The following is a 20,805-nucleotide window of genomic DNA, read 5'->3' as shown; positions in this document are numbered from 1 at the left end:
AAATATTTCATCCCATTCAGTAGGTTGTCTTTTCATTTTGTTACTGGTTTCCTTTGCTATGCAAAAGCTTTTAAGTTTAATTAGGTCCCATTTGTTTATTTTCACTTTTGTTTGCTTTAGGACACAGATCCCCCCAAAAATATTGCTACAATTTATGTCAGAGTGTTTCACCTATATTTTCTCCTAAGAGTTTATGGTTTCCAGTCTTACATTTAGATTAATACCAACACTTTTTCCCCAACAGATAGAATGAAGCAGCTTTGCTTTGGTAATAAAACTACTAGAATTCAGACTGAAGAATCAAACTTTAAATGGAATGCAATAGGAACTCCTGATTTTTAGAGTCCTAATTAGACATTAGCAACTGAAGTTAAAATTTCAGTTTCCTCTCCGTGCAATGTCATTGAGAACAAGCAAATGATAAGCTGTTTGGAAAGTTTTTGCCTGGTGAACCCAATCCAATAGGCATTGACAAAGAAATACAAAAAACATCTGAGATTAAAAGTGAGAAAGTTTAGAAAGTAAAAGCTGACTTTCTACATGGATCACATGCATTCAATCTATGTTTGTCATATTTGGTTAACACTTTTCTATGAAAGGTCTTATACATTATTGACTTTAAGAAAAAGAGGTCTAAAAAATATATTTCAAGTCATCCCCTTTAATTATAAAAATTTTAGCCAAAAAAGGAAATTTCCATGACTGAATTTTTAAACTGAGTTAAAAAAAACTTTCTACTTAAAAAAAAAAGACACCACAAAACATTTATAGAACTGTACAAAGAAGTATGTCCAATATAATCTGAATTTCTTGATTTTAATGTTTGACCAAACCCAATACATGTTTAACAATCAATTTGCTTTCCCATAAACTAAAATTTAAAGGAAAAAATACATTTTATCTTCCCAAACATAGGCAGTATAAAATGATGTTTGGTTTTCATCAGTCAGAAACATAACTGCTTTAACCAAAATCAAATAAAGAACACAGATGATATAGATTACTTTAAATTAAAACATATTACTGTACATATATATGCCTGTGCATACACGCTGGGAAAATGCATAACCTGTAAGGTGAAGTGAAATATATACATGTCCTAATCATATAACAAAGGCTGATTCTGGAACTTACATTCCTAGATCACATAATACCTTGACAAAACTTTTTTATCCATAGAATAATCCCTTGAAGGTAGCTATTAGATGAAACAACAAAAGCTTTTATCTAACGTTTTAGCCCTTTTTTATTAACTTTTCTCTTCTTTATGATCCTGTCTCAAAAGATAAACTATTTTCTGTATTTGTAAACATCACACTTTCAAGCCATTTTACTACAGTCCTTAGAAACAATTCATCTCTTCAGTTCTTCACGCACACCTGAGTTGTGGGAGGCTTCAGCTCGGAGCTCTTCTGTTTCTCCCTTTAAAGCAAACTTGGCGGGCACCACGTGCTCCTGGACGCTGGATTTGACCGCATGAGCTGCATAGTTAAGGCTGGTGTTTTCACTCCAATGCCAGTAACCTGAGAAGGGGTTGTAGACCATTCCTGCCACAGTTAGAACTGACAAACCATCTGAAAAAAATGTCAGAAAGAGTAGACTTAATAAATGTTTACCTCCCGTGTGCCAAGTGTCTCATGCAACTGTCCACATTAAAAAAGGATTCCTATCTCAATGGGCAAACATACTTCCCAGCCACGTAGAGCTCACTCTTTACTGCAGCAGAACATAGACTCTAAAGCAGACTGCTTAAGTTCAAATCCCAGCTCTGGCACCTATTAGATGGTGACCCTCGGCAAGTCACTTAACCCTTCTGTATCTTAGTTTCCTCACATGAACAGAATATATATGATAGACTTGTTAAAACAGATAAATGTGTAAAGTAGCACAGTGCTTGGAATTTGGCACGTACTCCACATACATTAACTGTTACTAGAAAATACCTGCCGACAAAGTGATTGTTCCCGTAAAGTAGCTTTAAAATATTTCTTCTATTCTAGTCAACAAAGTTATTTGCAGAAAAGAAATTACTACATTGTACTGGACTAATTTAATATTCCAAGTGAAATCAAGTTTATTGATATACTGTTACATGGACAAAAAGCATGGGACACACATGAGTCTAAGTACTCAAGAGGAATACCAGATGCCAAATAAATGAACTGACAAATGCTATTACTTGACAGGAATTCAACACATAGATCAAGGGCTCGCGAGGTGTGAAGCAGAGCAGGACGCTGCAGGGAGTACACAAAGGAGACACAGCCTTGCCTTCCAGGAATTCAACAGCCAGAAAGGGGCTTAAAAAAACACTAAAGTAACCATACTACGAGGCATACTCTACGGCATGCTTATCACTAGCATTAAAACACTATATAAAACGTGATATGGAAGTTCAGCATATATCCAAGTATGCAGGAGTCAGGAAAAATAAGATGTGAGATGAGCTGATTCAAGCGGGGCCTCAAAAGAACAAAGAGAAGCCGTGTAAGTAAAAGCCACCTGCACCTCACCCTAAACGAGTGGACTAGACAGCCAACAAGTATTCCCTGATCATCTGTGACTGGCTTGGTCCCGGGTGAGGTGCCACAGGTGAGAGAAGCAGTATGTTGTACTTAATCCTGACTTCAAGGAGTTTGTGATCTAGTTGAGGAGATGAAACCAACATCCAAAGAACAGTGGCCCATTTAATTAAGTGCTAGGTTACAGGGACACTCTAAGTTCAGTTAGGCCTTGAAAATTGGAAACTTTTTTAATACTTACTTGATTCCAGAATGCTCTCTAGCTTTTCGGGTGAAACAAACTTCTCCCACGTATGAGTACCTTTTGGTACAATACCTGCAATTTGCTCTGCAAAAACAATTCCCAAGGCATAGGACAGCTGTGTTTTGTTGATTGTAGTAATGAATAAAGAACCACCGGGCTAAAAAAAATATACATGTATAGAAGTAACATTTTAAATGTCAGGAGAATCAGTTCAATAAAGGCTTGGCTCCCCCACCCCACCCTCCTTCCTTCCAAATAATTTCAGTACAGGAAGATACAGAAGTGTGAACAAAATATAATTTACCAAAATAGTATTCTTTTCCCTTAGGAAATTCATTGTCACAAACAGCCCACTACAGATGCACCTGCTGAATTTATGCAACAGTGTGTACAACTGACTCTGTAAATCATACATTACTATGACTGATGTTTATCTTATATGCATTCTTTGGTACATATCAAATACTTTATTATAATAAAAATATAGAAATGAGATCAGGCTGCTCTCCCTTGTTGCACGTCCCACACTGACGTCCCAGCGAGCCCACACTGCCTGCTCCGGGCGCCCAGCCCTTCTGGCGTGTTTGGTACAGCGCACAGCCCCGCGGCTCATGCAGGCCAGCAGTGCCACTAAGCCTTCCCTAACAAACGCATTCATGGTTAAGGTTTGAACATGTTTTATCTTGTTTTGATTTCATTACTACAAAGCATATAAAGAGGTCAAGATAAGCACTCAGATGGATGTGAACCATTTCTGGGATGGTTTAGTCAGCCATCTTTTAGTGACTATATTTTATAATGTTTCCTATATTTACTCCCACAAATGGCAAGAACATTAATGTCTCCTCCCTCTTTTACACATTGTCATTAATGCCTGATGGGAATAAAATGCTAAAGATCCCCTCCAAAATAATCGTATCTTAAATCTATGAAAGTATCTCAAATATCATCTCAAACCACAAACAAAAATGGTAAGAGAAGGCCCTGAAATATTAGGATGTGCTTTTAAAACTAAAACATTGGACATGATTTCATTATACATTGTAACTTTTGCCTATAAAACTCTAGCATTCTAAAATAGCTCATTAAATAAAGATTATTTACAAATATTAAAAAAATTATAAAAATAAAATAGCTCATTAAGGGGGCAGGTATAGCTCAGTGGTAGAGTGCGTGCTTAGCATGCATGAGGTCCTGGATTCAATCCCCAGTACCTCCATTAAATAAATAAGTAAATAAATAAAATATCTCATTAAGAATCACTTATATGTCAATTATATCTCAATAGAGCTAAGGGGAAAAATCACTTATAAATATCTAATCTATGCTTCACAAAATCTTACTCTAAGGAAACAGTGGTAAGCAATGGTCATTATTTTTTTTTAATAGGCTTTCCATTAAAGCAAAAATTAGTTTTAAAGTCCATGATGCCAGCATTCCTCATATATGTGAAAGAACCTCCATCCATACATACTGACTGAGACACAAATCAAAAAGTAATAATTAAGGCGTTTTGCTTGGAAAATAGGAGCTAAGCCTAATAAAACTCATTTAAGAGGAAACACTACCAGGAAACTGTACAGAGACTGAGGAGAGATGGCAACTAAACGCAACACAGAATCCTGGATTGGATCCTGCAACAGAAAAATGGGATTAGTGGAAACACTAATGAAATTTCACAGGGTCTGTAGTGTAGTTAATAGTATAATGGCAATGTCAATTGTGTAGTTTGGAGAAACACACAGAGTGAGGCAAGTGAGGCGCCTAGGGCTCTCTCTTCCTGGGGTGTGCGAATGCAGGACTGGCCCCGAGGAGTGAGTGCCCCCTTCGACCTTGTGCCCTCGGTGTTGCACATGCTCACCCCAGTCCCTACCTTATCGTGTCAAATGGAAATGGTAGGGGAGACTGGGTGAGGACACATGGCAGCACTGTACTATCTTTGCAACTCTTCCGTAACTAAAATTATTTTTAAAGTATTTTTTAAAAGATCTATTTAGATAAACGCTAAGCATTTAATTCTTGCAGCTCCTGACCTTAGGGAGTTACCTCTTGAATACATAAAAAACAGAGTTGATACAGTAATAATAATAATAATACTTTAGAAATATTTATAAAAAGAAAATTTGGAACCACCTTCTGAAGACTAAATCTGTGGCAAATTATAAAAGTATAATAATGTAATGGGAAGAACCAGACTTGAAATCAAGAAATGTAGCCTTATGCCACACTTAAAGACTAAGTGCCCTTTGGCATTTCTCAAATTCTGATCGATCTTCACTGGGTCAAAGGTCACAATGCCTGCCTTACCTTCCTCACTTGGTTACAGGTAAGATCAACTGAGATCATCTGTGTGAAGTATTTATTAATAAACCGAAAATATACATATCACACACAGAGAGAATGACAACAAATGCTGTCTCACTCAATTATGCTAATAATGTTTTTTTAAGCATGAATCCAAATTGATTTCTTACTAATTGTCATTCAGTATCTATTAGGTATTTAATTCAGATTATACCAATGGAAAAATACCACCATAAATCTATTGTTTGTATTACAATGTTCAGCACCAACATTTTTCAAGATCCCTGGACATCAAGATACTAGATCTAGAAAACCCTGGTACTGAGGGCAAGCTGAGAGGCAGAAGTAATCTCCAGTAGAGATGCTGTCCCTTAATCTAGGCTTCCTGGTTTAGTGTTATTATTATACATTTATTTCTATGGATACACGTATACACTCAAAAGATAAAACAAACTAATGAACTCCGTAAGTCTTACTTTTAGCACTTGACAGCAGCACTGTATAAACGTTTCTAGATCAATCACATGTTCTACAACTTCAGAAGCTATGACAGCATCAAATGTTTCTGCAGTTTCTTCTACAATCTCTTCCAGGGAACACGCTCTGTACTCTATCCTCTTATCCAGGACTGGGTCAAATGATTTATGGTGCTGTGCAGTTTTAATGTTCTCATCCACAGGATCGATTCCAGTAACTGAAGCCCCAAGCCGCCCTAGAGGCTAATGGCATAAAAAACTGTTACCCTCAGGAAGAAAACAGAATACGTGTTAGCAATAAAAAGCTTCTCAAAAAGGAGACAAGATTAAGCACGAGGGAATAATTATCGGAGATCATTAATGGGAACATGAAAGTTCAATATACCATTTTCTCTAGTTTGTACACATGTTTGAAACTTTCCATAATAAAAAGCTTAAAAGTGAGAACAATAATCACAACAACAAAAAACTTATCAAGAACTACTTGAGAACAGTGAGGATATTTTTGCCTACAATCTCTAGATATATTTATAAGTACATAGTATAGTAGTAACATATTTAAAATGCAATAAATGTAATGTCATTGTAAAAAGCAAAATTATCTAATATTCAAATTCTCTAAAGAACAATATTTTCCTCCATAGTTTCTCCTGTGACTGACTAGAAATGATTCTTCTTAGCTAATCTTTCAACTTTTCGATTCCATTACTTCCCATGGCATGCCCAAGTTTTTAAACACAGCCTTAATTCTGATCAAAACTCATAGCATTTATTTTATAACTCTTTAGTCAATAAGTTAAAAGTATAAATAAAACTTTTTTAACTTTAGAGACAAGATCTATAATAATACACTGAGAAGATTGTAGAACACATATAGTAAAATCGTCCTCATTTACAATTTGATATACTTCATATTCTTGGTTCTAAGGGATGTATTTTCACATATTTTACATTTCCTGAAATTTTATAATTGATGTCAAAAGAAACCAGCCCATTGCCATAAGAAGAATACATTTTCTGTGCATATGGAAACTTAGCTATGCATCCAAGGCCTCTGTTAGTCTCATTGTCAACTTGGCTGTTGAGGACCTTGATAGAACCACATCCCACTGTATCTTCACTTACGTTTGTATCCTACACTGTTGCTTAAAATATCTTTCAGATTATGATGCAGCATTGAAACAAAACATTACTGTGTTGGTAGAAGACTATAAAATAGAGTTGTAGGGTATAAATTTACTATAAGGTAAAGCAAATATTGCTTACAAAGAGAATGAGTATTCTTCCAAGTACTCTGGAGCACTTCAGAAGGGGAGAGCCCCACAAGCAGGCACAACCATGTTAGGTTTTGATATTGAAGCAACTGTAAAAGGCCAGCTTATCAGTGCATTTAAAGCAGTAGAAATTGCCTAATATCTTGGGAGAGAAGAGACAACAAAATTTCTAACGCTATTCAAATGACAGTGTGTTTTTTTTCTTTCTTTTTTTTAAAGTTGAAGTATAGTTGACTTACAGTATTGTATTAGTTTCAGGTGTACAACATAGTGATTCAATACTTTTATGGATTACACTCTATTTAAAGTTATTATAAAATAATGGCTATATTTCCCTGTGCTGTACAATATATCCTTGTTGTTTATTTATTTTATACATGGTGGTTTCTACCCTCTAATCCCCTTACCCTACCTAGCCCTTCCTCCCTTCCTTCTGCCCAGTGGTAACCACTAGTTTGTCCTCTATATATGTGAAGCTGTTTCTGTTCCATTATATTCATTCATTTGTTATTTTTTAAGATTCCACATATGAGTGATAATATACAGTATTTGTCTTTGTCTGACTTAATTTCACTAAGCGTAATACCCTATAGGTCCAATCACATTGTTGCAAATGGCAAAATTTTCACTTTTTGATGACTGAGTAGTATTCCACTGTGTGTGTGTGTGTGTGTGTGTGTGTGTGTGTGTGTGTGTGTGTGTGTGTGTGTGTGTGTGTCTCCCCATTCATCTGTTGATGGATACTTAGGTTGCTTCCATATCTTGGCTACTGTAAATAATGCTTCTATCAAAATTGAGGTGAATGTATCTTTTCAAATTAGTGTTTTCATTTTCTTTGGATATATGCCCAAGATTGGAATTGTTGGATCATAGATAGTTCTATTTTTAGTTTTTTGAGGAACCTCCATACTGTTTTCCACAGTGGCTGCACCAATTTATATTTCCACCAACAGTGTACTAGGGTTCCCTTTTCTTCACAGCCTCACCAACATTCATTTTTTGTGTTCTTTTTGATGATAGCCATTCTGACAGGTATGAGATGATATCTTATTGTGGTTTAGATTTGCCTTTCTCTGATGATTAGCAATGTTGAGCATCTTTTCATGTGTCTGTTGGCCATCTGTATATCTTCCTGGGAAAAATACCTATTCAGGTCTTCTCATTTTTTAATTGGGTTGTTTATTTTTTTGATATTGAATTCTGTGAGCTGTTGTGAGCTATTTATATATTTTGGATATTAACCCCTTACTGGTCATATCATTTGCAAATATTTACTCCCATTCAGTAGGTTGTCTTTTCATTTTATTGTTGGTTTCCTTTGCTGTGTAAAGTTTTTAAGTTTAATTAGGTCCCATTTTTAAATTTTTACCAGTGCCCCATTTTGTGTTAAAAAAAATTCCTCACTATAACTGTCTGAAATATTTATATATTTTTAAAGTAAAACAAATTTATCACTTTTATAATCATAAAAATATTTAAACACATGGTGTACTTCCTTTTTTTAAATGAACAATATTAATTTTTAAAAGGATAAAAGAGGCATAAGCCCACTTCTCAATTTTTTTTTCCCAGTTAAAAATGGCAGGAAAGTTGTAAATAACTTACTTCAGTTAACAATCCACCACCACAGCCAACATCAAGAATCTTCATCCCAGACAAAGGTTTTCCTGGCTGGTGATTAACAATTGTTTTTAAAAGATTGTCTCTTTAAAAAATTAAAAACATATAAAGACAAATTATTAATTTTATCAATAAAAATTTAAAAGTCTTTATTCTCAAGGAAACACTAAACTCACTTTTTAAATGTATGTTAATTTTTTGGCTGAAAACATCTTTTATTTTAAGTATTAAATGACATTATACTTAATTTATAAGATATTTTTTAGTAATCAAAAGCAGGATGTTTAAAGTAAAGCTCTTGAAATATCTAGTAATAATTATTACTTAAACATTACTTTAGTAATAATCTAAATACAAACTTTAAAAATAATCTAGTTTAGATTAACCTAATTTTATTTGCTTGAGATATCACATCACCTGAGACATTTATTAGTTTTGTTGTTTGTACCTGCCGGATCCATTTCACATCAGTGACAAATAGATTATTTTACAGCGCTTAGAAGACTGGAGATCTGTATTTTCAGAATTTGCCTATATTCCCTTCTAAACTGAGTCTCTTTTGATCTTCTAAGTTAGTGATGTTTTCACGATTATGTAAGCAGTCATCCAAATCGAGAAATGTAATTTAAGATAATCACAGTAATACTTTACCACAGACACAAGCATAAGCACACACGTACATACGCACAGATGTATATATAGCTAACAGTATAATGAACTAAACTTAAGGTGGACTACATATGAATCGTAATTATACTTATATTAAAATAAATGTTATATATAATAAGGATATATTAGGAAATCTTTTATTGCTATTAAAATTGACTTCTAAGAATAATCCAGGTAGTGGTTAAATGGATAACTTCAATGTTATAATATACAGAAAGGACCCATTTCAAATGAAGTCCACTCTGTTCTTCACACAATTTAGATCATATTGCTCCCCTTCAGTGGTTTTAATTATGATCAGAATAAAATCTAAACTTCTAACCATAATCTGTACTACTCTGGGTGGTCTCTTTCAGTATGATATCTAAATAATAGTGTCACAGTAGTTTGAATAGAGTAGTTCTCAGGCTGAGTGCTCATCAGAATCACCTGGAAGGTTTGCTAAAACACAGACTGCCGACCCCCCAAAGCAGCAGGTCCAGGGTGAAACCTCAGAATTTTGCAGTTTCATCAAGATCACAGGTGATACTGACGCTGCTAATCCAGGGGCTAAACTTGAGAACCACTGACCTAGCCTAACAGAATGGCATTTCTGCTTTTCTCTGCCTTAGTGTTTCAGTGATCCACAAATTCAGGTGTAATAAAAAGGTGCCAACATTTCTATTTTTACTGCAGATTCTGGATGAAGCAGCAAAAACCAATCAGGAAGTTCCTTGAGGGCAGTCTGAATCTGATATTCTGTGTCTATTACAGTATCTTGCCCCCAAAATGTTTAATGAATAAAGAAATAAGTGGACAGAAGAATGAATGAACAATTTCTTGATAAGCGGAGACTGATGAACCCTTGCCTTTATCTTCCACAGCAAACTCTGAGTTCCTGAAGTACACAGACTGTGTTCTGAATGATGAATATCTTAGTAGCTTTCAAAGTCTAGCCCCTAAGCTCCGCACAAGGTAAGTTCTCAAAAAATATTTGCTGATTTGAACTGATTCAGTAGTATTCTCTTTATCAAAACTGCCTGAAGGTCAAAGTTATTATTAAATGACCTTGATGCCACAAGACCCTAATTCCTTTTCATATGGATTTAATTCTAATTAACCTGAATAATGTCCCCAAATACTTTAAGTTAATTAATGAAAGCAGCCTAGAACTCAGCTGATGTTATTAAAAAATACTTTCAAACAATGGATATTGAAGAGAATCCCCTTATTTTCTAAAGCAAACTTAAAATGCAGCATTTTAAACCTAGGTATAAGCCAAGAGAAGAATGAAACTCAAAAAAAAAAAAAGAATTATTGAAAAGAGTTGTATTTTAAAAGACCTAGAGTTTCTGTACTGTTACCTGATAAATGGCACCCTCAGGTCATTCATCGAGTGAAGAGGAGCATATACGCCTTCCTCATCCCACCACCTGTGAGCCAGGGCCAGGAAAGTCTTCACCTCACTGCTGTCCACAGTGGTCTGGGAAGTACCGTACAGTCTCGTCCAAGGGAGCCTAAGAGGTCAGAAGGAGGAGCCGAGAGAAAACTGCCATTTGAAAAAATGCAACATGGGATGTACGAAGTAGAAAGACATCCTAATTTACCATTTATTAGATTCTAAATATATGTATTGCTTATTTTTGATGCTTTAAAACAAGTTTTCTTATAATCACATTGCTTATAAACATATAGATATGGATATATATTCGCAGATAAAACAAATTCATTTCTTTTGAAGTAAGTTACAACAAATATGAAACTTTACAAAATTTGGCCCTTTGGGTCACATAATAATAACAATAGTAGTAGCAATTATTTACTGAGTACATACTAAATGCCAGGCACTACCTGTTTAAGAACTCTATATATGTCATTTGTCATCTCATTTAATCCTCCCAGCAACTCTATAAGGTAGGTTCTATTATTACCCCTCATACACAGATAAGAAAAGGGAGGCTCAGAGAGATTAGGTGGTGGAGCCAGGATTTGAATTCAGATTTCTCCACCTTCTCTCCATTTCTACTGCCTGATCATCCTAATCCAAGCTCCCATTATCTCTTGCCTGAACTGCTGCCCTAGCCTCCTAATTATAATTAATCTGCCTGCTTACCACCTCATCCGCCTCCAATCTGTTCTCCATAATGTGTCCAGAGTGACTGTTCTGAAGCATAAATATGATCACACTATTTTCTCACTTACAGTGCTTCCTTCCATGGCTTTCCAGTGACATCAGGCAAAAGACCAAAATCCTCAGCATAGCCTACAATGTTCTGAATTAATGGTCCCCAGTTCCTTCTCTCTCCAAAGCCACTCTCCACTGCTCTCCTCATCCTCCCCACTCCAGCTACATGGGCCTTCTCTCAGTCCTCTGAATTCACCATGCTTGCTCCTTCCCCATGTACTTTGTATATGTCATCCCCTCTGCCTGGAACATTCTTCTCACATTCCCCTTTCCTCCTCTACACACCTAATGCATTCCTTCTCATCCTTTAGACCTTAGTTTAAATGGAATGTCATCTAATGCTTCTCTATCTCAACTCCTATACAACTTTCTACTTCTTCCTGGGCTATGTGATTAGTTGAGCATGTCTCCCCACTAGAACATAAGCACCATGAGGGTAAGGCATGGACTGTCTTGCATACCATTTTATTCCTAGTAACTACCACAGTTCCTGAAACACAGCTGGTGCTCAGGAAACATTTGTCAAATGAATAATCTGAAGGAAAAGGCCCAGAAAAGTATACAATTCACCTAAAAAATTTTTTTTGACTAAATGGAATGAAACAGGGACTAAACAGGGTTCCATGTCAAAGTACATGACAGGAAAAATCCTCCAAAGGTTCTTGAGTAAACGAGAATAGGTTGTTACTTTAGAAAAGGTAATGCCATTTAAATTTTTACTATGTTTTTCTCAGCTACACAGAATACATTCTGTATTGATTACTTATTACCTTCTTAAAAGTTAAATGTCACTCTTCTTTAATATTATCTTATGAATATTACCCTCCTTTTCATGCTTTGTGCAAAGCTTCAGTAGTCAAGGACTAGGTTATAGTAGGTAACAGTAGGTGGTTGCTCAGTTGACTAAGAATGACTTCACATACATCCAACCTGCAAGGAGTCAGTTCACTTAGGAGAACTGGAAGCATGCATTTCTTAGAGAAACGAGAGCTCATACCTTAACTCTATGCAATATTTTTCACAAGGTTAGAAATTGGTTTATAGGATATGAATAATCCATAAAGATATTACTCTGATTCAATCTTACTACCTAGAATGTATACTTAACCACCTTATATTTATGTTGCACCCAAATCATTTATGATTTTAAGCACTGCATTATTTGTGTCCAGTCACAAGGATATTAAGAGGAAATAAAAAGTACTTCTCCAAGTAATATAGTCTTATATTAAAAATAAAAGCTATCACTGAAAATGGATGAAAGGTATGCACTGTATGTATACTTCTTACAACTTTTCTGTGGGTTCCAATTTTCCAAATTTAAAAGTATTGGAAAAATAAGAATATTTAAATAAAAGCTACCTTAATCAAATCACATGAGCTATTACATACTGACAAAGTTTACTAAACACAGTCAATACTAAACTGTTATTGCACATAATTAAGTAAATATTTGCCACAGTAATGAATAAACTTACCTGTAACTTTTCATCTTACTCAAGTAGGCAAAAGTCATACTACGGGATTTGAACCACATGATTCTGTATTCACTGAAAACCCTTGGTTTAATTCGTAGAGTCCAACTGAGCTGATTCTTTGAATAAACTGAAAAAAAGAAATTTAAATGTCTAGAGAAGGCACTGCAGAGTATGAATCCCTGATATGGATGTAATTGAAGAAACTATCTTATATGGCAATCTTATATAACAATAAACAAAAGGGTTTTTTCTGAATTTTGGATTTTATTCTAAATTATAAAGTAAAAATCTTGCATTCTGCCATCTAACTCTAATCAGGCCCTTCTGAAATTATAATTAACAAAAATAAGTAATGCCTATGTCAAAGTTTTCATGCCATGTTTTTACATACACATTATGCTAAACAAAATTATTTAAAAATGATATTCAACAAACTTATGGTTACTAGGGGGGAAAGGGGTGGGAAGGGATAAATTGGGAGTTCTAGATTTGCAGATACTAACTAATATACATAAAATAGATAAACAACAAATTTATACTGTTGCACAGGGAACTGTATTCAATATCTTGTAGTAACCTATGGTGAAAAAGAATATGAAAATGAATATATTATGTTGCTATATGACTGAAGTATTGCACTGTACACCACAAATTGACACAACATTGTAAACTGACTATACTTCAATAAAAATATATTTAAAAAATGATATTCAAATTAAAACTACATTACCTTTTAAACTAGGGTAATATTAGTTTTAAGATTATTTGTCAAACTAGTTCAAATTCTGTCACTTTCATGTTAGCTATATGAATGGATTTATACATAAGCTCAACAATCTCTACAGAGGAAAAAAATACATACATACGCTAAAATAAACAGTCATCCAGTTTGTGTTCCAACTTACACAGAGACTTGCTTTATGAACTAGTTACTCTGCTGCAGAACATTCAGTTGTTCAATAAACATTTAAACAAAGTAGACCTTAGAGTAAAGAAAATTGCCAGGGACATTATATTATGATGAAAGAGACAAAACAATAAGGATTTACTGTATAGCACAGAGAACTATATTCAATAACTTGCAATAACCTATAAAAGAATCTGAATATATATATATAACTAAATCACTTTACTGTACACCTGCAACTAACACAGTATTGTAAATCAACTTTACTTCAATAAAAAAGACAATCCACCAAGAAAACAATGTAATGCTAAATATGTATGCACCAAACAACAGGATTTCAAAACACATGAAGCAAAAATTCACAGAACTAAGAGGAGAAACAAACCTACTATTATAGTTAGGAGCTTTAACACCCTTCTCTCAGTAACCGATAGAACCACTAGACAGAAAATCAGCAATGATACAGAAGTGAACAACACTATCAACCAATAAGATCTAATTGAAATTTATAAAACACTCCATGCAAACAAAAACAGAATATACATTCTTTCAAGCATACACAGAGCATTCATAAGATAAACCATATTCTGGGATATAAAACAAACCTTCAGAACTTTAGGAGAAGTGAAATCATGTAAAGTGTGTTCTCTAAATATAATGGACTCAAACTAGAAAATAAATAACAGAAGATAACATGAAAAGAACAAAACACTTGGAAATTAAACAATACACTTCTAAATAATCCATGAGTCAAAGAAAAAGTCTCAGGGAAATAAAACTGAAATAAAATATATACAACATAAAAATCTGTGAACATAGCTAAAGTAATACTTAGAGTAATACTTAGAGGGAAATTTATAGCACTAAATAATACTAGAAAAAAAGAAAAGTTCTCAAAACAACAATCTAAGTTTCCACCTCAACAAACTAGACAAAGGAGAGCAAAATAAACGCAAAGCAAGCAGAAGAAGGAAATGATAAAGGTAAAAGTAGAAACATTTAGAACAAAGTATAGAAAATAGATCAAACCAAAAGCTAACTCCTTGCAAAGACTAATAAAATCGATAAACCTCCAGCAAGGCTGACAAAGAAAGAGAAGACCTAAATTACCAATATCAAGAATTAAAGAGAAGATATCACTACAGACCCACAGACACTAAAAGGATGATAAGGGAATACCACAAACAACTCTACACTGAAAAATTCGACAATCTAGACAAAATGCAACCTTCTTGCCAATAAAAAAAAACCTAACATCCAAACCCAGGCAAGACGGTTCTTTGGGACATTAGCCCACCATCTTCTCAGTCGGCTGGCTTTGAGAATAAAATCACTATTCCTTGCCCCAACAGCTCGTATCTCAATTTACTGGCCTGTCATGTGGCAATCAGTATGAACTTGGACTCAGTAACAAAACATATTAAAGACAACTTAATAAATGATATGACACACTGTGTTCATGGACTGGAAGATTCAACATCAATTCTCCCCAAATCTGCACAATTTCTATCAAAATCCTATCAGCCTTTTTTTGGTACATATAGACAAGCTGAATATAAAATTTATTTTAAAAAGCAAAATAGACAAAATAGCTAAAACAATATTGAAAAGGGAGAATAAAATTTCAGGAATCAAATACCCAATTTTAAGATTTTTCATAGAGCTACAGTAATCAAGAGAGTGTGGTATTGGAGGAGAGACAGACACAAATATTAATGCAACAAGAGTGTCCAAATACAAAAAAAAAAAAAAAAATTTACCCAACTGATTTTTTGACAACAGTGCAAAAGCAGTACAAAGGAGGAAGAACAGTCTTTTCAATAAATGCTGTTAAAACAATTAGATGTCATAGATAAAAAATTTTTTTTTGACCTAAATCTCACATCTTATACAAAACTGAACTCAAAATGAATCATTGCTCTAAATGCAAAACTGTAAAACTTTCAGAATATAGAAGATCTTCATGACTTAAGGTTAGGCACAGGGTTAGATGTTACATCTGACACCAAAAGTACAATCCAAAAAAGAAAATATTGATTAAATTGGACTTGATCAAAATAAAAAACTTTTGCCCTGCAAAGCAACTTGTTAAGAAAAAAAAAAAAAAAAAAAAAGCCAGGTCACAAACTGGAGGAAATATTTCCTCCCAAAACATATATACCATAAAGGACTTATACCTAGAATATGGAAGGATACTCTTTAAACTCAACAGTAAAACAAAACAAGACAAAGAAACAAAAAACAAAAAAACTTCCCATAGAAAAACAAAACAAAAAAGCAATCCAGTTATAAAATGGGTATAGGTATTATAAAGTGGGTATAACAAGACATAGATATTCCGCCAAAGAGGATATACAGATGCAAATAAGCACATGAAGAGATGTTAAATATCAACAGCCATTAGAGGAAGGTAAATGAAAGCCACTACATACCTATCAAATCAGCTCAAATTTAACCATCCTGGATAGAACACCTGAGGACCAGGATATGAAACAACTAGCTCTCTGACATATTGCTAGTAAGAATGTAAAATAGTACAGACACCATGAAAAGCAGTTCAGTAGTTTCTAATAAAGTTAAACATGGATTTACCATGCAACTTAGCAACTGCAGTCCTGGGCATTTATCCCAGAGAAGTGAAACTTATGTCCATACAAAAACTTGTACATCAGTATTCATAGCTGCTCTATCCACAATAGCCAAAAACTGGAAACAATCAAAATATTCTACAGTGGGTGAGTGGTTAAACTGTGGCATATTCATATTATGAAATACTACTCAGAAATCAAGAGGAATGAACTACTGATACATGCAAAAACTTGGATGGATTTCAAGGGTATTTATGCTGAGTGGGGAAAAATTTTTTTTCAAAAGGTACTTAATGTATGATTTAATTTATGTAACACACTCTTGAAATGGCAAAATCATAGGAATGGAAAAACAGATCAAGGTTTAAGGTCGGGGGTAGGGTCTAACTATAAAAGAGTAGTACCAGGAATTTCTTTGTGCTTGTGGAACTGTTCCATGTCCTGACTGTCGCAGTTAGTACACAAATCTCTGTATGTGATCACACACACACACACACACACACACACACACACAATGAGTGCATGTAAAGGTGATGAAATCCAAATAAGGACTATCGTCTAGTTGATGGTGTCATTCTAATGTCAGTTTCTTGGCTTTGGCAATGTGTTACTTACGGTTATAAGACATTATCACTGTGGAACTGGGTGAAAGGCACATGGAAATTCCCTATATTATTTTTGCAACTTCTTGAGTCAAATTATTTTTAAAAAAATCATATCTAAATAGTACGAAAGTATACAGTACAAGTTAGGTCTCCTACCCCTGACTGTAGCTATCCAGTTTCCCTCTCTAGAGGCAACCATTGTTACTAGATTGTGTGTATACTTTCAGATAATTTATACACATATTTTTTGTGTTTCAATTTCTCTATACAAAATGTAACATAGTATACTCATTCTTCTGCATTTTGCTTTTTCCACCTATCAATGTATCTTGGAGATTATTTTCATAACAGAGCATAGAGAACTTCCTTTTTTTAGGGCTGCAGGGTAATCCATTGTATGGCTATGTCTCATCATTTATTTAAACAGTCCCTTATTAGCAGACTTTTATTTAGGTTATTTAAAATTTTTTTTTGCTAGTCCAAAAACAAGATTAAATTACATAGGTAGTGTCATATATTTTTGAGAGTACCTGTAGGTAAAATTCCAAGAATTGCTGCCAAGTGGCATGTGCATTTATAAATTTGTAATTGCCTTCACAGATGATGCCTTCAACATCTATGTGTAACACGTGAGTTTCTAGCGCTGGTTTCCCCACACTGATAGTATGCTGATAGTCACCTATGCAATGCATTATCAAATGTTTTTATCTTTGCTAATCCAACAGGTGAAAATGGTATCTCACTATAGTTTTAATCTATCATGAGTGTCCTTTATCATACTCAATTTATCATTGTGTCCTTTTTAAAGTTTATGGTGCTATGGTCTGAATGTTTGTGTCTCATCCAAACTCATGTTGAAATCCTGACCCCCGAAGTGATGGTATTAGGAGGTGAGGCCTTTGGGAGGGATTAGGTCATGAGGGTAGAGCCCTCATGGTTTGGTTTAGTACACTTACAAATAAGACCCCAGAGAGCAAAAGGCTCCACCTATGAACCAGGAAGTGGGCTCTCACCAGACACTGAATCTTTGGCTTCACAGTCTCCTGAACTGTGAGGAATAAATTTCTGTCGTTTATAGGTGACTCAATCTGTGGTATTTTCTTATAGCACTTCAAACGGACCAAGACAGTCATTTATATTTCATGTCTTGTCTTTTCATAGTCTCTGAACATTTTTCTCCTGAGCTTTTTATGTTTTTAAAATTTTGTTTCGTTTCATAGGCCCTCACGATCTGGTCCAAATTCATTTCAACATTCTCAAAAAAAAAAAAAGAAAGTTTGTGCTTCTAGGCTTTTGCTCATGTTACTCTACCATTTCTATCTGTATCTGTATTACTTTTTAAGGCCTAGTTCAAATGCACCTCCTTTGTGGCTTTAGGTAGGTAAATGAGACATTAGAGAATTATATAAACAGTGATACATAGATAAGTATTTACAGTTGACCCTTGAACAACATGGGGGTTGGGGCACCAAGGCACACGTGCAGTCAAAATCCAAGTATAACTTTGTGGTTGGCCCTCCTAATCTGCCCTTCCACATTCTCGGACTCAACCAACCTCACATTGTATACTACTGTACCACGTATTTATTGAAAAAACAATCTGCATATAAGTGGACCAGCGCAGTTCAAACCTGTGTTGTTCAAGGGTTAACTGTATAAGGTATTATGAAACTGAGCCTCAAAGATTTTAACAGTACTTGCTCTCTGGTCAGTGATGACCCCTATCTCCGTCTCACCTCCCCTATTTCTGCAAAATTAGTCATGGGTATGGCCAGAATTCTTAAGAGTTTTAAAAATCACCTTATCATAACTGAGAGAAATGAATCAACTTTGCATTAATAAGTAGAATGCTATTAATTCCTTCTCTGTCTGGAATCTGTGATCAGTCTGGTATTAGAGATTTTAAAAGAATGGGGAAATTTTTCATTTAATTCATTCAAAGTCATTTATCCAGCACCTATCAGGTTCCATGCTGGCAGTGAACAAGACCTCTACCCAGCCAATATCTTAGTTCCAGCATTCATTATTCACTGTCTGGATTACTTTAAGGTTTCCCTGAGCCTGGTCTGGCCTGCCTCCATCACACTTTCTACACAGCTTCCCAGTGTTCTCTCTTTAAAACAAGTCTGATTATGTTGTTCCTTCAGTAATTTCACACTGTCCTCAAGATAAAGTCAATCTCAGGAGGTGCACATGGACTTTCATTCACTTGTCATGGCCTAAAAAGTCTCCTGTCTCATCCCTGGCCATCCTCTGCCCTCATTTCCAGCCCTCCATTCGCACTCTACTTTTCAAGCAACACCTTGGAGTTTCCTAGAAATCTCCTCACAGATACTCAAGCTGGTCCTCTGGCCACTCCATCTTCTGAAACTGGATAACCCCTTCAAGATAGCACCCTAAATATCTTGTTTAAGAAGTTTCTCTGATCCCAAATACCTATTAGATGCTCCTTCTATGTTCACTCCTCAAATTTGGAGATATTTATACAGTACTTTTTTTTTCTAAATTTCTGATTATAAAATACATATTTACTGAAAAAAATTATTAAAAGTATATAAACAATGAAAAAAATGATAATCACCAACTCCACCTCTGATGTATTTCTATTCTCAGTATATAGCTTCAAGTTCATAATACAAACTGATTTCTAACTTACCTTCTTAACATTATTTCCTAATCATTTCCCCATGTTTATTGTATACACATTGATTAAAACCATTTGTACTGGCTGCACTGTTTTTCACTGTACTGAGAGTAACAACTTATCAATTCTACTGGGGGCCTTTAAGTGTCCCAGTTTTTGCTCACGGCAACCTAATCTTAGTTCTATCGTAACATTTTTTAGAAGAGACCCTAAAATATCATTCATTTATAAACTCCCAGTGCCTGGCACACAGTATTTGTTAAATGAGTTGTAAAGAATGAACGTTTAGGGGAGAGGGTATAGCTCAAGTGGTGGAGTGTGTACTTTGCATGCAGGAGGTCCTGGGTTCAATCTCCAGTACCTCCTCTAAAAATAAATAAATACATAAATAAATAAAATTACCTCTCCCCCCCCCCAAATTTTTCTTTAAAAAATGAACGTTTAAAGTTCTGGTTAACATTGGGAGTTAAATAATCAAACTGTCTCCTAAAAGCATCAGGTTCAGTGCATTATTTTCTTGATCTTATTTGCCAATTTGCCTGTTGAATTAATCTATTAATTAAAAAACTGTATAGCTGTCTTAAATTCCTTCTGGAAAAAAGACAAAGTAAGTGCAAACAAAACACAAATACTGTACACTCAGTAACTGTGAGACAGTAGCTGGTGTCCTTTCCCGCCTCGGCGAAAGAAGAAAGCACACGACCTTGAGACTCCGGCAGGCACAGAGCGGTCGCGGGCTCCGGTGGAAGGAGCTCAGCGAAAATGAGACAGAGGTAGCTGGATACATGGCGGCGCCCGCGGGCTGCGCTCCTCGGCCAGGACCACTAGTCCTCAGCTATTTTTCCCAGTCTCTGGGAAGGGAAGGGTAAGAGCCCAAGCTAGATGTGCAATGGACACGGAGCGCGGGAGCGAAGGAACAGATCCTGGGCTGACCCCGCGCGGAGCCCATCGACAGACAGCCCGCCGCCCTCTCTGCGCCTGCGCAGAACCGCTGTCCCGCCTGGTGGGCTGCCTGAGAGCTACCTCCACTCACTCGCTCGCTCGCTCGCTCACTCACCCGCCTGCGACGTGGTTAAACGAGGACAGCAAGCCTGTGCGCCCCGGAACCCCGACCTAAGCCCTCCTAAAAATCGACTCCCGGAGGAGCCCATCTTGTGGCCTCCCCACATCGCAACAGAAAGGAACCACCACTTCCGGTCCCTCCCGCGAAAGATCCCCAGCAGAAAGGTTCCGGGATCCACTCTCGCGCCATTTGGAGCCAACCTAATCATGGTTGCATTAATGGGTGTTATATGAATGGCTACAGTTTA

General features: G+C 35.5%; 1 protein-coding gene across 1 annotated transcript; it reads right to left on the bottom strand.

The window, feature by feature from the left end:
* Positions 1-795: 795 nt before the first annotated feature.
* On the bottom strand, positions 796-20,781 carry COQ3 (coenzyme Q3, methyltransferase). The gene is made up of 7 exons (XM_006190537.3): positions 20,553-20,781; positions 12,752-12,878; positions 10,453-10,605; positions 8,426-8,525; positions 5,547-5,789; positions 2,764-2,923; positions 796-1,574 (listed from the first exon to the last, which is right to left on the bottom strand). Exons 1-7 carry the CDS (start codon positions 20,764-20,766, stop codon positions 1,354-1,356), a joined length of 1,218 nt encoding a protein of 405 aa, XP_006190599.2. The 5' UTR covers positions 20,767-20,781; the 3' UTR covers positions 796-1,353.
* Positions 20,782-20,805: the final 24 nt, after the last annotated feature.

The sequence above is a fragment of the Camelus ferus genome, chromosome 8 (assembly GCF_009834535.1).
Source record: "Camelus ferus isolate YT-003-E chromosome 8, BCGSAC_Cfer_1.0, whole genome shotgun sequence".
Classification (NCBI taxonomy): Eukaryota; Metazoa; Chordata; class Mammalia; order Artiodactyla; family Camelidae; genus Camelus; species Camelus ferus.
This window is presented reverse-complemented; position numbering and strand designations above follow the sequence as displayed.

Coding starts and splice junctions, on each gene's coding strand:
- COQ3 (XM_006190537.3), bottom strand. CDS start 20,766: ATGATTAGGTTGGCTCCAAATGGCGCGAGAGTGGATCCCGGAACCTTT. Junction 10,606..12,751: donor AGTAAGATGAAAAGTTACAG/GTAAGTTTATTC, acceptor CTGACCTCTTAG/GCTCCCTTGGACGAGACTGT. Junction 2,924..5,546: donor GCTGCTGTCAAGTGCTAAAA/GTAAGACTTACG, acceptor TATTTTTTTTAG/CCCGGTGGTTCTTTATTCAT.